This window comes from Lemur catta, chromosome 11 (assembly GCF_020740605.2).
Source record: "Lemur catta isolate mLemCat1 chromosome 11, mLemCat1.pri, whole genome shotgun sequence".
Classification (NCBI taxonomy): domain Eukaryota; kingdom Metazoa; phylum Chordata; class Mammalia; order Primates; family Lemuridae; genus Lemur; species Lemur catta.
The window spans coordinates 52,797,696-52,819,442 of record NC_059138.1 but is presented as its reverse complement, the minus strand read 5'-3'; the positions used below and the strand labels follow the sequence as shown (position 1 = coordinate 52,819,442).

Sequence of the window (21,747 nt, the reverse complement as noted above, 5' to 3'; positions counted from 1 at the left end):
TCCGTCTCAAAAAAATTAATTAATTAAAGAAAGGCAATAAATAAATATGTAAAATAATTATAACATGTGCTAGTTCCTATGAAAAATAAATGGGAGTACACAGTTTCACAAAGATAGGAGGGATAAGTTTTGAGCTCTATTACACAGCAGGGTGATTATAGTCAATAATAACGTATATTTCAAAATAACTAAGAGTAAATTTCAAATGTCTCATCATAAAAAAATAGGTGAAGCACTTGACGTTAATTTGATTTAATCATTCCACATTTCATACATATATCAAAACATGACACTGTACCCCATAAATGTATAAAATTATGAATTGTTAATTTAAAATATTAATAATGAAAAGATAGATTTAAAAAATGAAATAAAAAGGGCATTATGGTAAAGAATAATGGAAAGAGAGGGGTCCTGTTTTAGAAAGAATGGCCCAAGAATGTCTCTCTCAGCCAGCCAGAAAAACAACTGGTAGAAGAAAGCAGACATAGGAAAGAGCAAGTGTAAATGCTTTGGTGTAGTCTACGTATTATAATTAGAGCAAAGTGTGCTGGGGAAAAATAATTTGTTGATGTTGCAGAGGTAGGCAGTAGTCAGATCTTATAAGGGTTCACATCTGAGCAAATAGTTTAGATTTTTTTTTTAAGTACAATGAAAAGTCACTAAATGATTTAAGTGATAAGATGTAATTTAAATGTAAAAGTGTCACTCTGGCTCCTGTGTACAAAATAGATTCTAAAGGGACAAGAAGAGAAGGAAGGAGACCAGTAAGGAAACTATTATTGTAGCTCAGCTAAGAAGTGAGGGTGGCTGAGGACTTAGGGAGGTAGGAGTAGAGATTAGGAAGAGCAAACGAATTTAGGTTATATTTTTGCAGGTAAAATTGACAGGATTCTCTGACTGTTTGGATGTGATGGCTAAGTAAATGGGAGGAATCAAGAATGCTTGGCACATTTATGCTTGAGCAACTCAATGGGCAGAGGTAATGTTTGAAACAGAAAAGACTTAATGGAAAACCAGAAGATTTGTTGTCCCTGAACCCAAGGGAAGAGTGATTCACTAAGAAGAGAGGCCAATTGTGTCAAGTGCTGCTGAGGAAGTAAGATGAGGAGAGAAAAGTACCCATTAGATTTGTCAACTTGTAACTTCAGGGCAAATGCAGTTCCATCACAGTAGAAGGGAAGAAAGTCATACTACAGTAGGCTGAAGAGTGAATAGAAGGTGAGGAAGTTGACATGTATACACAACTTTTAAGTTTTGTTTCCCCTATACAAAGATCAGAGATATGAGGCTACAACTAAAGAGGGACAGAGATAGGGCTAGGGAAGGGTGATCAACGGTTTTGCTTTTTAAGATATGAGTTACCAAAGTATGTTTGTTGATAAGATCAATCCAGAGGAGAAAGAGAGAGTGATGAACAGGAGGACTGGAGCTTCAGAGTAATAGGAGTGAATGGGATTCATATTATACGTCAGTACCTTTATTTATATGTAAGTAAATAGATTCACACATGCTAGAGAAAAGGTATCCCACCTCAGGTTTTCTGGATGTATTTTTATATTGATGGCTATGGACATGACAGGATGTTTAGCATACTGCAAAAAAGACCACACACACTGAGTTTTAAAGAAGAAAAAAATAAAATTTAATATAAAATCTAAAATTATCACATATAATTCTTTTACTTAAAAAAACTGACCTCTCGTTTGTCTAATGCAGCATATTCAGCTTCTATTTCTTCAGCCTCGGGATCCCGGGAGAATACCATTTGAGATTCCAGATTGAGGGCCAAATCTTTATGGTGTTGCTTTTCAGCACAATCACAAGGAGTATCTTTATTTTCATTCTCAGCAAACAAGTCTCCTCCATGTTTTACTAAAAGCTAAAAAAGTTTTTTTCAAAAACTTGCAACCACAGATTTAAATGACAATTTATTTCATGCTATATTTTTAAAACATTAAAAATATAATAAAATTAGCATAAAAAAGTCAATAGTATGTACAGTATATATTTGAAATGATAATAAAAGATATTTAGATACCAGTGGCTTCTGATTTTAAGATTAGTAATTCTTGTTTTTCAGTAATATGATGAGTTCTTTAGGTTAAAAACAACAATAAAAATAGCAACCCCCCAAAATAATTTCTGAGATTTGAAAAAGCAATTCTTAAGCATTTTGTTCAGTACAAAAATAAAGTTTTACTTATAGACAGAAAAAGGTTATAGGTATTCAGTGCTTTAAATTTAAAAATTTCTTACAATTTCTATAAATCTTTCTTAAACAAAAACACTGCTGATACTGTTACTTTAACCACTAATAACTGGATGTCCTGACCCAGCAGACAGAAGTTTTCACTTATATCATTCATTATCCAGTGAAACACTAAATGAAATTAGAACGAGCAAGTCACTTAGACAAAGCTGTTTTCATTATTCCTCAAAATAAGTGATAGGAATTAAGTGATGGGAATAGCTATTGATAGCCACATGGGGAAGATACTCTATCAAACAATCCCTCTTTGGCCCAAAGAAGTCCCATCTTTGAAAACACATGGAATAATCAATTGGCTTGTTCAGTAATGAGGTTTCTGCTGGCTTTGCAGAAGTCCAATATGTTGTTACTAAGGGATAGGTTCACGTTTCCCCATTATGTCTGCAGAGACCTTAGGAAGGGCATGAATGTCATGACAGCCATATCTAGGACAACCCTAAAGGACAGCCTGACAATTAGTCATACATATTATTTTATAGGATTCGGTCATATGCATCATAATATAGTAACAGTCATCATTTATTGAGTGTCTCCTAAGTGCCAAGCACTGTGTTAAGAACTTTAAATACACATTCTCATTTAATAATAACAACCCTGTACAACAGGGTTATTATAGTATCTCAGAAAAGTTAAGTAACTTGACTAAAGTTTCCCAGCTAATAAGCAGTAGAACTGAGATTCAGACACAAGTTTGACCAAATTTTTAACCATGAATGGATGTTATACTGACTCGTAGTATATATACAGGCTAATCACATAAATTGAAGAAGCCAAATGCACCCTGGTTCCATCTTGATATTCTGCCCAAGCTCTTATTTATGACCTAAATATGAATACTTTTTAGAGATTTTCATTTTGTATGAGAGTTAATCAAAATGGCAGCTTCTTTTCATTTTCTTCCAAATAATTTTTATAGTCATCCCAAGAGCCCTGACAAAACAAGGAACTTGTATCAATGCCAGGTCTGGAAGCCACAGGCTAACTTAACAAGTCCATTGGATTTGGCTTTAGCTTCTTGCTCTAGGCCAAGGGGTATTCCTCAGAGCTAAGATGGTTTAAAAATATTTTTTTAAGTTGTAAATACAAGCAAACAAAATCCCCTAGAATATGAAATATAGATGTGTGGCCACAAAGCTTTAGATGTTTACTATCTGGCCCTTTACAGAAAAATATTTGTTGAGGATAGCTCTAAGTGCTCATTGTGGCGGCCACCTTCTAGAGTCTGAGGGCAAGGTTTTATCAGCTGCTATTTACCACCTAGAACTCTTTAGTCCAAGTGTGGTCCGAGGAACAGCAGTGTCACTTGGGAGTTTGTTAGAAATGCAGAACCTCAGCCTCACCACCCAACCTCCTCATGCCCCAGGCCTCTGAATCAAAGTCTGATTCTGATTGCCAGGAGAGTCATTATGTACATTATTATTATGTACATTATTATTATGCATATGTTTGAGAAGCAACAACCCTACCAGTATGGCCGTGGAAACATTATATATTTATATGACCTAAATCTATTCAATACTGGGGACTTGTAGTAAGTACACAGATTTATCATACAGAATCTATTACCATTTTTAGCCTCTCTGCTTCACAGATTAGCCAACACCTAAATACAAAATAAACTATTTGCTTCTGATTGTAGGACTAAAGAGCTGACTTTATTCTCAGGTTTTCTATTCAATGCCATAGAAAATGATTTCTAAATTACACACTGAGATAGCTTTCAAAGTTATGATTTGATTTCCTTTCACAATAGACATTAACATGCAAGGCATACTAAATATTAGCAAACAAGACAAAGCATCAACTTAATTGTCCCTTTAGCAAAAAGAAAGATGACAAAATTTAAGAAGCTGTGACCTAGAAGAATCTTGGTAAAGGGAACCTTATTAAAAGGATATGGTGGAGTGTAGACTCCATCCCTTGGGGGATTAGAAAAATCTGTGTGCATAGAGTGGATATGTGTGAAGTCACTGTTAAGGGTTATTGATGACCACTGTTAGAACTTGGGTTGAGACTGGTAATCTGTCTTTGCCAACAGTCCCCTAATGAGTTTGACTAGGGGTGGGTTAGGGAAGACCACAAAGACCTGTGTCTCATTGCTGCAATTTGGCACCTGCAGAGACACATAATCGATGATGAAATGGAGGGTCCACATTGGTAGCATTTGTCTTGACAATGAAAATCTGCCTGTATAGAAACTTCAGCATAGAAGCTAGCTAACAACAATACTGCCTGATATTGGAGGGGAATGTATTTAAAAAGTACCTGAGCTTGCTACCTTTGGGGCATAAGGTCAGGAACACCAACAAGTGAAAGATGTATTAGGTGGAGATATCTATTAAATTGTTACATCTGGTTCTGAAGAGGTACTTTTAAAATGCTTCAACCAAAGCCCCCTAACTATCATTTTCCTCACTCTCAAATTAGCTAAGAAAAACTCAATAGGAGGAATGAATATTTTATTCAAATATGGTTTTCAGTCTGTCTCAAACACTTGGTGGTACAAAAAATGTTCCACCTTAAAAGAAACATCAAATTGTCACTATCCGAACACATCTGTTCTTCTATTCTGTCTTTCTTTCCACTCATAATTCAGAGGAAGAAGAGTAGGGGTTTTAAGAGCAGTAAGTCCTAGTTCTTAAGACAAAAGCCACCCCATCCCTTTGATACAATTTACATGTCTGGTGACTCTGGGTAAGTCATTTAACTGCTTTAAGTCTCAGTTTACACAGGTCCATCTGTAAATCGTGGCTTATATAATTTTGAGAAAAGATGTATAACAGGATGATTCCTAAAGTCTGTTCTTGTTCTAAAATTACCATTTCATCATCTCTATTTCCTATATGACCTCTATCTCCACTCTGATTTCCTACTAGTTCCTGGTACAGGGGCCCTGTATCTTAATTCTGCTATTCTTCTAGTTATTTGCTGAATAATTTCTCTCTCAGCCACATTTGTCAAATTAGTGTTTGATACCTACTGTCTCTCCATTTCTGCAGCAAATGACTCAATTACTCCCAGCAATCTGACTTCTACCCTGATCATTTTACTGAAACAATATTCCAGAAAGTCATTAATATCTCTTAACTCTCAAATTCATCAGCCTTTCTCAGTCCTCCTTTATCTTTCTGCAGCATGTCACATGACTGACTACCATCTTTCCTTGAAATTCTTCTCCTGACATCCCTGACATGCATCATCTTGGTTCTCTTACTTCTCCACTTTTTTTGTTTCCTTCACAGACTCCACTTCTTGTTCTCACTGCCTTTAAACATAGGCATTCTCTAAATTAATGCTGGGATTTAACTCTGTTATTTTATCTACAACCCAAAGTCTTTTCCTTGGATCTCTCATCTATGCCTTATCTTGCTTTTAGTTGTCAACTCTATGTAGATGACACTCATTTCTAAATCTATATTCTTATTCCTTAACATTTAGTCCTAATTTTCAATGATCTACCTACCATTTCATGTGGATAATCTAAGAGCTCAATCTCCATCCTTCTAAATCAAAATTCAATATATTCTCCCTTTCTTCCCACCAATTCCTTCACTTTATCTCACTTTTCAAATGTTTGTTATTGTTAGCAGGTTTCAAAGTCACTCAGGTTCAAAATCATGCTCATTTTACTTAAAAATAAAGTTAATTTTACTCTAATTATAGATGTGATACGTTATTATAGAAAATGTAAGAGAATCAAAGAGAGAAAATTATACCATCCAAAGATAGATTACTATTGTCAATATCAACATTTTAAGGCTTCCATGATTTTTAACCTTTCTATCCCTTGCTTCTTATATCAACTAATTTAGTCACCAAATGCTACCAGTTCTTCACAATGTCTCTTGTATCTGTCTCATTCTTTCCATCTCTAATACCACCACACAAATCCAGGCTCTTTATCTGTTCACACCAGAATTAGTGCAATAATCTTCTAACTCCTATCACTCCTTCTAATACATTGTTTCTCAACCTTGGCTATATACTGGCATCATCTGGAGAACTTTAAAATTCCACAGCCTGGGCTCCACTCTTAAAAATTTTAATTTTCTTGGCCTGAGGTTTCTGTCAAGCCATACTTAGAAACACTATTCCAGCACAAAGTTTTCCCAAACTATGTAATAATCATCTGCGTAGCTTGACAGTCATATTAGGTAGATGTGCAGTGGAGACTATAAAAAGTATGTATACCTTTTTACAGGTGATTTCAATGTAGGTGGCCCACAGACTATGCTCTAAGCCAGGGTTCTGCAAGCTTTAACGTAAATATGAATCACCTTGGGATTTTGTTGAACTACAGATTCAGATTCAGTTGGTTTGGGACGGAGCCTGAGATTTTGCATGTCTAACAAGTTCCAAGGTGACTCATGCCAACACCAGTCTGAGGACCATTGTTTGAGTAGCAAGGCTTTAAGAAGCACCGCTTCAGAAGTAACCCATTCAAATCTATCCTACATTACAACCATTAAGGTAATCTTACTATATTTGCTTTCATAATATCACTTCTCCAATAAAAAATTTTCAATGGCTCAATTTTCTATAAAAGAAACCCCAAATTCTTTTTTTTTTTTTTTTTTTTTTGAGACAGAGTCTTACTCTGTTGCCCGGGCTAGAGTGCCGTGGCATCAGCCTTGCTCACAGCAACCTCAGACTCCTGGGCTCAGGCAATCCTCCTGCCTCAGCCTCCCGAGTAGCTGGGACTACAGGCATGTGCCACCATGCCCAGCTAATTTTTCTATATATATTTTTAGCTGTCCGTATAATTTCTTTCTATGTTTAGTAGAGACAGGGTCTGGCTCTTGCTCAGGCTGGTCTCGAACTCCTGAGCTCAAACGATCCGCCCACCTCGGCCTCCCAGAGTGCTAGGATTACAGGCGTGAGCCACCGTGCCCAGCCGAAACTCCAAATTCTTGACTTTGGCATTTAATAGTTTCTACTTGGTATGGCTTCTATTTTCCTTTTAAGTCATCTGTCTTACTATTCCTCCACAAAATAGTTCAATCTTCATATGCTTGAAAACAGTGCTTCTCAAACTTAATATGCAAAAGAAACACCAGGAAAACTTGCTAAAACATTTCTGGAATCTACTCTCAGAGATTCAGCTTTGGAATGTGGAGGTCTGGCGGGCCTGATAATTTGTATTTATAACAAGTTCCCAGGAGTTACTGATGCTGCAGGTCTGTGATCCATATTTTGAGCAGCCTCCTCCAAATACTTAAACTGAAATCTCAACCACTCAAATCTTACTACTACCCATGAAATCTTCTAGGATATGTATAATTAAAGTTATCTCTCTTTCCCTTCAAAGCCTATAACAGTCACTGCCTAAATACTTACGATAGCCCTTAATATCAGAATATTTGAGGGAACAACAATGAGATCATAACTCTCTTGATTAAAAATTAGAAAACTTAGGCCCAGACAGGCAAAATCACTCAATTGCTGAGCTCAGACTATAATTCCTGTATTCTTTTCAGTTTTAAAACTCCAGGTGCTAAAAACATAATTATAAACTCTTCAGTCTGACCTGTAAATGATTTTTATGACTTTTCAATGAAGTGTGAACTGCTCTGATAGCTGCAAAGTGTCAAATAGGCCTGTGGCTGTAAAGGGAAAAGTGTGACTTACCACCTTCAGTTTTTTAGTGACCTCTACTTGATCTGATACCAAGCAACTGCACTTAAAACTTTGAATAAGCAAGTATGACATGGATGCACAGAACATATCTAACAAAACATTTGTTCTTAAAAAATGCTTCACACCAATAATGAAGCACTACCTAAAACAACCACCTCTGTCACATCCACCATTTATTGACTCACTATTACAGGCTAAGCACTAATAGAAATAAAATGAGGCCTGATGACTGGGCTTGTTCTAGGGAAGTCTACCAAGGGGAGAGATATCACTGGACTTTTTATTGGAACATGCTAAACCCATTATCCCTCTCCAAAGTCCATTTCTATTTGAAAACAGAAAATAAAAACTCTCAGCAACTAAGAAAAAAGTTACTTTACTTACTAAATTCTTGTAAGATTTAAGATTTTCTTTTTAGAGACAGGTCCTTGCTTTGTCTCTTAGGCTGGAGTACAGTGGCATGATCAGAGCTCACTGCGGCCTCGAACTCCTTGGCTCAAGTGTTTTTCCTGCCTCAGCCTCCCAAATAGTTGGGACTACAGTCTGGGCCACCACACCCAGCTAATTTTTCTTATTTTTTGTAGAGATGGGGTCTCAGTATATTGCCCAGGCTGGTCTCCAACCCCTAGCCTCAAGCCATCCTCCCACCTGAGATTTCTCAAGTGCTGGGACTATAGGTGTGAACCACTGTACCTGGCCTAGATTTATGTTTTAAAATTTGGAGTTTTATTTTTGTGCACTAGATGCCCATTACATATATTTCTTTAAGTCCTTTGTATAATTAAAGCATATGGGACTTGTTACATATCAATAATGCTATTTTATATATTTAAAATAAGCTTCTGAAGAGTGGAGTCATCTTTGCTTTCCTTTTCCATTTCTTTGCATTATGGAGGTGTCCATTGTAAACTAAGGCCCACAGGCCAAAGCTGGCCTGCTGCCTGTTTCTGTATAGCTCACAAACAAGAAATGGTTTTTATAATTTTAAATGGTTGAAAAAAGGCAGGAGAATATTTCATCACATGTGAAAATTAGAAGAAATCCAAATGGGTTGATGTCCATAAATAAAGATTTGTTAAAACACTGCATTCTCCTTTACGTATTGTCTGTGGCTGCCTTCATGCCATAATGGCAAAAATGCCTAAAACATTTACTATATGTACTTTTATCTCATAAATAATTCTGAATAACTGATATTCATGAAATTCCAGATTTTCTGCTTAAGGAAGTTCTTAAAAATATACCAAAGTGAGGATTTGACATAAAGCACTTGGTGTTAGAAAGTGGCCATAGCGATAAAAAGGAAGAACTCTCCTCTGCCAATGAGTCTGACACAATAATAAAGAGAAAGAGTTCAAGGTAAGTCCTGGTATCAAGACTGGATATGGGGATAATGGTAGCATCATTAATAGAAACTAGAGTCAAGAATCAAAGCACTAGTCAAGTCTTTAGTGGGTAGAGATGAAGAAAGTATAATTCTGGAAATGTTGAATTTGAGAGACTGCTGGAGTATCCATATGAAGATGTCAACCAGGCAGCAATATAGCATGAAAAACTTCTGAAGTCAGGACTAGGTACCAGAGATACAGGTACCAATGCAATTTTATAGCCAATGATACCTTCATACCCGGAGGTTCTCAAAAGAACTCTATGATTAAGGGATTTCAATTTTATGTTCTCTCTGTGTGTGTATTTATGGTGGGGACTTATTATAGAATACAACTATTATAGGGAGATGGGGAAGTTTTAAAATAAATATTACCTTTCTGTGGTTCAGAACAATGAGCCACAGGAACTTATTTAAATTACTAAATGCAAATGATAACTTCATCAACTCTACCCTTAAATAAATATACATAGTGAAAATTATTTTCAATAACTGGCAAAGCTATATTTCCATAGATATAAATCCTTAAGAGTTAAAATAATCTCTTTAATCTTAAAAGCTAGATACTGAAAATGGCATATATATTTTACTGCAATAACAAACTAATAGAAAATTAGTGCTAAAAGGAGTCTTTGAGATAATTCCAAGAGGACACTATTACAATGAAGAAGTAACATATGCAAGGTCCAATAGACAGTCATGGTGAGGACCAAGACTAAAAACCAGTGCTCTTTCCACCAAACTATGATCTCTCACTTTTATCAAACATTAATAAATACCTGCTGATACTCTTTTACGCAACCCTAATCTTTATATCATGCTTGGTTCAGCACTATGAAAATCAGAAAGCATTATACAAATGTTAGCTATTTTAAGTAGTATTCTTATGGCCAAAGACTAAAATCAATGATGCAGAGAAGTAAGTTTAGAAAATAATATTTACATTACCCATGATAGTAAACTTTATAAGAGAAGTCTAAGCCTTTCCTCACCAAAGTAGTATGACATCACCTGAAAATAACTAGAGTTTAATACTCTAAGAACTATAGTTATATGGTAGGTTACATATTTCAATGTACAGTCAGCCCTCCATATCCCTGGATTCAGTATCCACAGACTTCATGTCCATAGATTCAACCAACTGCAGATTGCAAATATTTGGGGGGAAAAAAAATGGATGGTTGTATCTGTATTGAACATCTACTTTTTCTTGTCATTATTCCCTGAACAATACAGTATAAAAATTATTTATATATCATTTACATTGTATTAGACATTATAAGTAATCTAGAGATGATTTAAAGTATACAAGAGGATGTGTGTAGGTTATATACAAACACTACACCATTTTATATAAGGGATTTGACCATATGTGGATTTTGCAATCTGTGGGGGAGTCCTGGAACCAATCCCCTATAGATACTGAGGGATGACTGTATTTATTTTATGCACTCATACTAGAAAACAAAATAATGTCTCCGGATATTAGTTAACATATGCTTCCTTGGGAAACTCTTCTAGTTGAATCAACAGTAAACATAATCAAAAGTCATTAAGGGCCTAAGACTGGGCAAAAATATAGTTAAATATACCTAAGAGATTAAAGATAAGCTTATGTGGGTAAAGTGATATGCAGAAATTTGTTGATGAAAACTAGAAAAAATGTAAGGTATTTATAGGGCTCCATCTGGAACGTTTTACACTAAGTCAAAGAACTCTTCTAAATACAGAAAATGAAAACAGTCAAAAATGGTATGGTTTACGTGATGTGATATGCTGACAGATCAAAGTTAATACACACACATTCACACATACATATCCAATAAATCATCAGGCCTGTCAGACAGTACAGTATAAACCGGGCACTAATTTCCCTCACTGAGCAAAAAATAATGCTGGTAAAACCACCATGCTCAATTTTTTGAACAATTTAATAACCATGTCATTATAAATATACTTGAAAATCAGTATCTACTAAAGCAATGCTTCTAGAGAATTTTGGAAGCAAGAATATTAAGGCAGCAATTTAAGAGGATTATTACTGCTATCAGGAATAATCTATTTTCTACCCTAACCTACTTAAGAAATATGATACAGTCCCAGAAATAACGGTGAGTCACTAAAGCAGGGATTCTTCCACAGAGGTGGGCATAGCATGATATACAGAAAGACTGTGTAAAAAGCCTCAGGAATTTTGTTATTAGTCTCCCTCCCCCTAAAATCATAGGACATCCTTCTACCACACTGAATCAATGTTAGAAAGCATTGCTTGAAAAAGTAGTTTTAGGTTAATTACCATCACTAACTAACTAGTGGACAAAGGTGACACAAACCCAAGAAATGAAATGACAAACATTCTAAAAGATTAACAAGTATTACAAATAATAGCAGTAAACAAAAGACATGATCACGAGCATTCTAGAAGTGAAAAGAATTGACACTTCAGATATACTGAAGAAATATATAAGTGGCTATAATCTTTGAATATGAATAAGAAAACAGACGTTCATATTTTTGGTGTATTGATTGATTTATAAGTATAAACTATACATACATGAACAACATTAAGAAAACACTAAGTTTTTCAGATCTATATTTTAATCTGAGTAGGAACATTGCTTTTGCAATAAAGGTATGTATCTTTAGTAATGAAGATACTCAGTAATCTAGTCTAAAACGTTCCCCACACATACTTAAATACATCTATTCAAAAGAATTTCTATGAGCCATGTATGGATTGACATGAAATTGGTAACTGAGAAAAACCTGTTCTGTTGTATGTATAGTAGTGATGATATTATATGGAGTAATGATGTCTTAGCTTAAAGAACCCATATTATATGGGTGATTTTATCTAAGCATGTTCTTAAACATTTCATATACATAAATAATATATATTATAAATTTATACATGAAATATATATGGAAAAATTCAAATATAATATAGTATGTATTCAGGAACACTTTAATGCAAATTAAACAGAAAAATAACACGTTTTAAAATTATAAGTATTTTTTAAAAATCCCAAACTGTATTCATTAAAATTTATTCATTGCTTAGTGATCTGATCAATCCTACTTAACTATGCATCCCAATTGCCAAAATGTCATATCCACCATGTATAAATTTTATAAATTGGTTACCAAAAATATTAGCAAAAAAGCAGAATGTATCTCTACTGAAACTATTACTCCTAAGATGATAGGGCTTAATTTATGGCCACTACCTTAGGAGATGTTAGCAAATTTTTAATTGCTCTTGATTCCATTTTATTTCAAACATTGACTGTTTAACTAAATAACTTTATTTCAAAAGGGGGCTTGATTCTTTTAGAATGACAAAAGGGAGAAAAATGACTAGCTAAATTATTAAGACAAGGAAAACAAACACTGATTATTACATATCATCAAGACATAAATTTTACAATGAAGAATATTGAAAAATAAAAACCACCAAAGTTTTACCTCTACACAGGCTTTCATCCCTGAGGCAGCAGCATAGTGCAGGGGTGTGTTTTTTTTGTTATCAACAGCATCAATAGCTGCTCTCTCATATTCACCCTGGTCAAGTTTTGCTCCTTTCCATCTTAAGATCATCTGCAAACAATCTGCTCTTCTAAAATCATCTTCTGCGGGGCGTGCTAAGCGAGGATGAAGGGCTCCTTCAGATATCATAATTTGAGGTCCCATACACAACAAATGCATAGATGTTTCATTGTGCACATTGCGTTTATTTGGATTACCATCTCTACCAAAAAGAAAAGTCCTAAAATGGAAAGGAAGGAAAAAAAGGATGAAAATCATAGAAGATAACAAATTTAAAAGATAAACTCTACTCCTAATCTGATAATCCAATTCTACTGAAGTGGTTTTTTTACAATAGGTTGAATGAGTAATTCTTATAGTTTTAAAAAACTCCATTCTAGAACAATATTAAAAAAAATAAACTTGAATATCTTTAAGTACTTGCTAATAAAAGGGGAGGGCAAAAGGAAGACAGGAGAAATGGAAGGGTCATGGAAATAGAAAAAAAAAGCAAAGTGGCAATTTACAGATTAATATGTCAGTTACATAATTGTGTTAGGGTGCATTAAACATTTCACACCAATTTTTTTCTTCTTCCTTAATTGCTCTGCCGTATTTCTCTTGTATACATATTTATTTAATGAGGAAGGTGACAACCAATATAAGAATAGCAAGTAATGCGTAAGTCTGAGACTAAATTTTAAATTTGGAAACAATTTTCTCTACCTGAAGATCATCAGTTAGGCTTTGACATAATAAGGCTTATATTTATACAGTACCTTAGTCTACTTGAGCTGCTGTAACAAAAAATACCATAAACTAGATGGCTTATAAACAACAAACCCTTATTTCTCACAGTTCTGGAGGATGGGAAATCCAAGATAAAGATGCCAACACATCTGGTGTCTAGCAAGGTCCCATTCCTTTTAGAGGCCTTCTCACTGTGTTCTCATGTGGTAGAGGGGGCAAGACAGCTCTCCAGAGCCTCTTTTCTAAGGGTACTCAGTACTCACTGATCCCACTCATGAGTTAGCCTAGCTGGTATGAGAAATGACTAAACCTGTTAGGATGGCCATTATCAAACAGCCAAAGATAACTGTTGGCAAAAATATGGACAAAGGGGAAGCTTTGTATACTATTGGTGGAAATGTAAATTGGTAGTGCCATTATGCAAAACAGTATGGAAGTTCCTCAAAAATTAAAAATAAAACTACTATATGATCCAGCAATCTTACTTCTGGATTTACAGCCAAAGGAAATGAAATCACTATCTCCAAGAGATATACTCACTCCTATGTTCAGTGCAGCATTATTTACAATAGCCAAGACACAGAAACATCTAAATATCCATTGATGGATAAAAGGATAAGGAAAATGTGGCATATACACAATGGAATACTATTCAGTCTTTCAAAAAGAAGGAAATCCTTCCCTTTGTGATAACACGAATGACCCTGGAGGACATTTAACTCTGAAATGAGCCAGACACAGAAAGACAAATACTGCAAGATCTCACTTATACAAGGAATCTAAAAAAGTTTAACTCATAGAAACAGAGAATAGAATGGTGATTACCAGGGGCTGGGCAGTAGAGGAAATGGGCTAAAGCATGTAAATTTTCAGTTGTTAGGTGTATTAAGTTCTAGAAACTGATGCACAGAATGGTGACTACAGTTATTAAAATAATAATTATGTATTGTACATTTGAAATGTGCTGTGAGAGATCTTAAGTATTCTCATCACACAAAAAAGGTAACTATTTGAAGTAACAGATATGTTAATTAGTTTGACTGTGGTAATCATTTCACAGTGTATACATTTATTGAAACATCACACTGTACACCTTAAATATATACAATTTTTGTCACTTATACCTAAATAAAACTAGGAAAAAATTTGATCTGTGATTCTCTCTGTAATACCTAAATAAATTTCCAAAGACAAAATAATACATAAAGAAATTAGGGTTGTTTATTCTTAGGAAAGGAGAGCAATAAGGTAATTTCTGATTCTAGTATAGGATCTTAAAAGCTTTAAGTAAACAATTATGAGCCACTGTTCTTCAAACAATTAAGGAAAAAGAAAACATCTGAAGATTTCACATTGAAGTTGTAAAAATATAAAGTTAAATATAAAGTATATGGCCAAATCATAAAAGTAATCCAAATGGGTTAACTAAAAGAGAATATAAAATCGCCTTTTCTGTAAGTTTTAAAACACTCATTCAATGGAATGATAATCACATGAAGGGGACAGACAGATATATTCCTGCTTAGAGGAACCAAGAGTATTGACCAGATAAGCAGTTCTTAAACATTTCTGGTCACAAGACCATTTTACAACTTTAAAAATTACTGCAGGTTCCTAAGAGTTTTTGTTTATGTGGGTTATATATTAATTAAAAAAAAATCAAACCCATTACACATTAACTATACATAACACTTTTAAATAAAAAATAACAATCTTTAAAAAAACTGGCCAGGCACAGTGGTTCATGCCTATAATCCCGGCACTTTGGGAGGTCAAGGCGGGAGGATCACTTGAGGCCAGGAGTTAGAGACTACCTTGGGCAACACAGTGAGACCCCATCTCTACAAAAATATTTTTAAAAGTTAGCCAGGCATGATGGTGTGTGCCTGCAGTCCTAGCTATCAGGAGGCTGAGATGCGAGCATCACTTGAGCCTAAGAATTAGAGGCTACAGTCAGCTATGATTGTACCAGTACAGTACCCTGGGTGACAAAGCAAGCAGACCCTCTAAAAAAAAAAAAAAAAATTAAGTGAAAAGAGTGGCATTGTTTTTACATGCTTACAAATCTCTTAATTCCTGGTCTAACAGAAGACAGTTGGATTTTCACAGGATTCCATCTGTTGTAATATGTTGTTTTGGTTCAAGTATATGAAGAAAATCCAGCCTTAATTATACAGTTAGAAAAGGGAGAATTGTTTCAAAATTGCCTTTTCAGATAATTGTGAATATTCATATTTGATACTATATCAAATATTCAACAAGTAGTAGTTTCTTAAATGTTAGCTGCAATGCAGTATATGAAACCATATCAAATGAACTTTTTGTACTGTTACATTAAGATCCATTAGTCTCTTACATTTTGAATAAATCGTTTACCCATGTATAATTTTTTAAGAATCATACACTGATCTTCTGAAAAATCTTGATTCACTGAGTTAAGATGATCTTCCAGATGTTACATTTCTTTATACAATATAAAAACCAAAATTATATCAGTTGATATCACTGCTAATCTTATTAGAAAAGTCTCTAAGTAATGAGAAGTTGTCAAGCTGAGGGTAGTGAATGTGAAGTTTTCCAAAATTTTAACATTCACTTGAAAGCTCAGATTTCATCTTTAGCAATAAATACTGGCAGTAGTTTTCCTTGAAATGAGACTCAATTCATTTTGAAGAAAATGTCAGCCAACCACCCAGGTCTGAATAACCATCGTTTTTTTGCTGTTGTTAGTCACAGAATTGGGTTCCATGAGAAAAGTGGTTCAATTTACAATTCAGATAACAGTGCAAGTGCTCTTCCTCAAAGTATCATCACACTTCCACATGTAGCAGAAGTGTTTTATGCATACTTCCTATTTGTCACACAGAGTATTAAAAAGATGTGTACTCAAGGATGGAGATTAATTAAAATTAATAATCTTATTGCTCCATCAAAGGTATTTTTTAAGTGAAACTGGCTTTTGTTTAACTGCAAGTACCTACAGTGATGAATACAATGATTACTGGCACAGTTTTGTGTTGCTGCCTTAATTCATCTAAAGGCACCAGCAGTTTTACCCTCCATTTTGTGTACTATCACTGCAAATGCCAACACAGTAAAAAAGGAAAATAACATCTTTTATTATTATAAAAATAGTTTTGACCTCATGTACCCTTTGAAAGAGTCCTGGGATCCAGGAGTCCTCAGAAAACATTTTAACAATTACAATATTTGATAGCACAACAAAGTGACTATAAACAACAATAAGTTAGAGTATACTTTAAAATAACTACAAGAGTGGAATTAGAATGTTCCTAACACAAAGAAATGTTAAATGCCTGAGATGATGGATATACCAATTATCCTGATTTGATTAATTCACATTGTATACCTGTGTCAAAACATCAGATGTACTCTATAAAGAAATACAACTATTATGTGCCCACAATAATTAAAAATAAAAAATGTATATATTAAAGAAAGCCAAAAAAAACCTTTACTACTTGGTTTCTTTTATGTTAAAATATATATATTATTTTAGTAATAATGACATTTAAATATATTTTACATTGGTATTCTAAATAAGTTTTAATTAACCATATACAAGACTTGCTATTAATTACTGAAGTGTTAAATATTAGGAGGCTAAATCAATAGTTTTATAATTTCTCTGAAAACGCTCCAAAACAAAACAAAAAGGTCATGTTAGAAAGCCTTAATATTACAGATTAAATAATAATTAAATCTACTGAGAACAATAGTAGGTATACAAAACTATATTTATAATCCCAATAGTAGCATGGCTTTAAATATAAATTGTAGAAATTTCAGAGAACAGAAAGACCTCAGGTCAGAATAGTTGGGGATGAATTAATGAATGAGGCAAAAACTGCATTAGGACTTAAAGGACAGATAATTACAGAAGAAAGAAGCCACTTGAGTGAGAATCAAGGAGTAACAGGAATAAAGGTAAGGGGGTGCCATTCCTAAAAGTGGAGAATGCAAGAGGGGAAGTGAATCAACCAATGTGAATGACAAGATTATATTAGAGAATAATGAAAAATTAGGCTAACTGGGTAAAATGAGGGCAGAAGTAAAAGGAGTTTGGAAGCCAAATAGAATAATGCGGACAGTAGGGTACTGTAATAACTTAAGATAGAAAGACCATTGAAAGGCTATGCTTTAGGAAGAATAATCTGTACATGAGATTATAAAAGGAACAGACTTGCAAAAAGACCGTTACTTTAAGTATTAGGAACAGGGGTTAAGAGTAAACTAAGCTTGAGACAATGGGAATGGAAAGAACTGTATCCAACAGTAAAACTTAGTGAACTATTCAATAGCAGGTTAGGAAAATGAGAAGAATAAGTCAAGGATGATTTGAAGATATTTAGGATTATAGAGGTAAGATGTAATAAACATTACTGAATATATATTATATGTTAGGCAGCATAATAAATATATAACACATTAATTGATTAATTCTCCTACAAGTTCTGTGAGATAAATGTCCATTTTACAGATAAGGAAACTGAAGTCCACAGCAACTAAGTAACTTGCCTTGCTATTAAGTGGCTGAGGCAGTCCTGAAACATAGGTTGACATGACCATAGAGATAAGAAGCTGTACAGCAAAGTGGTTCAGAGCCCAAAGTCTACTGTCATCTACAGGGGCAACTAGCTTTGCCGCTTACCAACTGTGAGAGTTCTGACAAGTTGCTTAACCTTACTGTGCTCCGGTTTTCTCATATAAACAATAAACTACCACATAGTGCTATAAGGAGGATTAAAATAACACATGTAGAGCACTGTTAATAGAGTCTCAGAAAACAGTAAGCCTTCAAGAAATATTTGCTATATCAGTGCAATATGCTGGTGTCATTAACATAGGGAAGACACAATTTTGGAACGAAAAATGCAAAATTTCCAACAAGCTAAGTTGGAGATGGCTTCTAAGTAAGTACTTTTAGATAAATGCAAAAAATGAAGTAACAGAAATACATATAAAATTCAAGATATGCTTGATAAAGTCATGCAGCTAAATGACCTACATTATTTATGGAATTTTTCTTATTCACAAATCCTGACCTTAAAAATATTTCCTTGTGTAATGATTTTATAAAACTTCTACTTACTCTGTGTAAGATACTATGCTAGATGCCAGAACTAGAAAAGAAGGTACATAAAATAAAGTTATAATATAGGTAGGCAGAGAGGAGATATACAAAATTGTAAAATACAATGAGGTAGATATAAGTGAGGCAAACAAATAAAAAACAGCTACAGAAGTTTAAAAAAAATGATGTTCCTATGGGTTGTGCCAATCTAAGAAGACAGATGTGGTATGCACACAACCTTGAGAGCGAGCAAAATTTAGATAATAAAGAGAAAGGTGAGAGGAGCAGGGAAGGGCTGGGGAAACTCCAGGCCAAGAGAGAAGTATGGACATGGCAGACAGAATACTCGTGGCATGTTGTGGAGATCCAAAGAGAACAGCTTAATTTGAACAACAATCTGTATACAGAAAAAACAGAAAAAATATTTACAGTTAAATGTTTTTTGGTCAAGTTCTAAAGAGCTTTGAAGACTGGTTTTAAAGTTATATTTCACTGTCTGAGCAAAGAAGTATTTCTTTCTATTCTAGCATCAGAATTCCATACCTGCATAATCTACTTCTAAAAAAATTGACTTGTAACTATTGTTATAGCCTTTGTTCCTTTTCTTTTATAAACTAGCAAATATCAAATATATTAAATAATTCCCATGGAATTAGGTAAGAATCTTCATTATAAATATATTTGCCATGTCACTAATTCATTCTTGTTGAAGAAGTATTTTTTAAAGTTCCTTAGTATTTCCAATTTTAGGAAAATGTTTTGCTTTTAGAAAAGTCTCTTCAAGTACCTGAACCCCATTAAAGGAAAGGAAATTCAAAACTGAGCATGACTAGACAAGGCAAGTGCACCTGTTTTTCAAATTAGCTAATCAGAGCTTAGACCTTTGCCTCTGGCAATATTCCCTGTAATTTTTTGATAGCTGACATGTACTTTTCTAGAATTAAAATGTTGTATAAGTTAAAATTGTACTATTATAAAGAACTCATACCACAAAACATTGAGGATGAAAATATATTTATAGCAACAAGAATATGTGAACCAACCTCACTACTCAAACTTTTGGTCTAGCTCGGCAAAATGGTGCATACCTGTAATCCCAGCTACTCAGGAGACTGAGGCAGGAGAGTTGCTTGAGCCCAGGCATTTGACTCCAGCATGGGGAACATACATAGCAAGACCCCATCTCTAAAAAACTTCTGGTCTAATTAGGTATTATAAAGAAAATCATACTAAATTGTACTAAAGAAAATCATAGCAAACAATTTAGGTATATCCAGTTTTAGAGCGTTAACTCACTATAATACCACATAACACACAGACAAGCCTGTATATATTTTCAAAGATCACAATTCTTTTTTTCCCTTTTACCAATTTATCAATTGGTTTACAGTAATACTTACCCTAATATTCTATTCATTCCATGTCTAGCAGCATAGTGTAATGGAGTATTGTGCTGGTAGGGCTCCCCATAAGATGTATTTGGATCAAGGGATTCTTTTAGTTGAGGGTTGTTTTCATATATTTGGCAGGCCAGGTTTTCATCACCATTGATGAGTGCTTTACGGAATTTGGTGGTTGTATTTCCCATGTTTTGTTTTGTTTTTTTCTGACAGGCAGTGGCACTTTTTTCCTTCTTCCTTCAGCCACTTCTTGAATGCTTCGGCAACATAGTTCACATTCTAATGGAGGAAAAGATATTTAAATTAGATTGTAAAGCAATAATTATGAAGCAGTATCCTAAAGAACCAATAACACAATTAGGAACGCTAATAAGATCTGGGATGCATATGTAAGAAAACAAATTATACTACACTTTACCAAATTTACCTTAAAAGCCATAAAAGTCTCAAATTTTTAATTTGTCCAAATTAACTTCTTGTTAAACAGTTTTCCACACAGAGACTGTTAAGGTTTCACAGACTGTATTCTACACTATAAGTTATCTACTACATATGTGAGCTTTTTAATTTTCCTCTTCACATGAGCAGGAAATGAGCTTGACTGAATTTTATGGTTGAATATACTTAAATTTCTATACAAATTAGGTATAAGTCATACTCAGCCAATTTGTGCTATGTGAAAAATGCAGGAAATTTTACTCAAATAAGAAATGTAGAAAGGGTGTTAAAATGCAGTAAAGTGAAAAAACTGCTCAGTACTTATAAGGACATCAGAGAAAAGACTTAAAATGTAAATATATGGGACTGTACAATTCACTGATACTCATAGTCGCAGCAAACTAATAAAATGGGTTATCCACAGAAGAATGGAAACAATGATTATGCTACCTTTTAAGACCGTTAAATTTATTTCCTTCTTAAAAATTCAAAACAAGACTAAGAACATCAAATGTTTATGCACACCATGTTTGCAAAGAGGATGATAATGACCATATGGGCATTTACTACTGAAGCAATGTGAGGTGCGTCAGGGAAGGTCACAGAAACAAACACTGGACTTGGCGCTTGAAATACCATATTTGCCTACACTAGCTGTATAATTTTAAGCAAGTTATTCACCCTCTAAAAGCCTTAGGAAGGGAAACAACCATTTCTTAGGAATGGCTGTGGAGGATTATCAGAGCTACTTTGTTTAAAGTACCCAGTGCAGTCCTTGGTTGATGTGTTCAATAAATGCTAGTTTTGTTCTATTCCAATAAATGTTTCTGAATCTGTTCTTGAACTATGACGGAAATTAGTGACAATGAAAACTGCATATGCAAAGACAGGTATGGAAAAAAAAAAAGGCCTACACAAGGAATGGCAAGTATAAACACAGTTCATGGTCTCTAGCATTGGACTAATAAAAGATAAAACTAAAAATAGGTTGGGGCCAAATAAGGAACTTTAACTGAAAAGAACAGATAATTAAAGGCTTTTATGCAGGGCAGTAATATTATTATTTCATGCTTTAGAAAATTAACTATTGCGACAGTGTAGAAGACAGATGGAGGGAGGAAATCTTAAGAGGAAGAGAATACAAGAGTCTATCATGTTATCCAATTAATTCAGTGACAGGCTGGGCACTAAAACACAACTTTAAAAAACAGCTGAAAATAATATATATGTTGTTCAACTCAAT

At 34.2% G+C, this 21,747-nt stretch overlaps 1 protein-coding gene across 3 annotated transcripts in view; it reads right to left on the bottom strand.

Annotated features, from left to right (window-relative positions):
- ANKIB1 (ankyrin repeat and IBR domain containing 1) overlaps window positions 1–21,747 on the bottom strand; it is a 140,518-nt gene that overhangs the window by 78,618 nt on the left and 40,153 nt on the right. For all 3 annotated transcript variants that reach the window (XM_045564671.1, XM_045564669.1, XM_045564670.1), the window contains exons 2-4: window positions 20,067–20,345; window positions 12,762–13,062; window positions 1,700–1,882 (exon numbers count right to left, since the gene is read on the bottom strand). In XM_045564671.1, coding sequence (XP_045420627.1) covers window positions 1,700–1,882; window positions 12,762–13,062; window positions 20,067–20,254 — 672 coding nt within the window. In that variant the 5' untranslated portion in view covers window positions 20,255–20,345. The remainder of the gene's footprint in view (window positions 1–1,699; window positions 1,883–12,761; window positions 13,063–20,066; window positions 20,346–21,747) is intronic.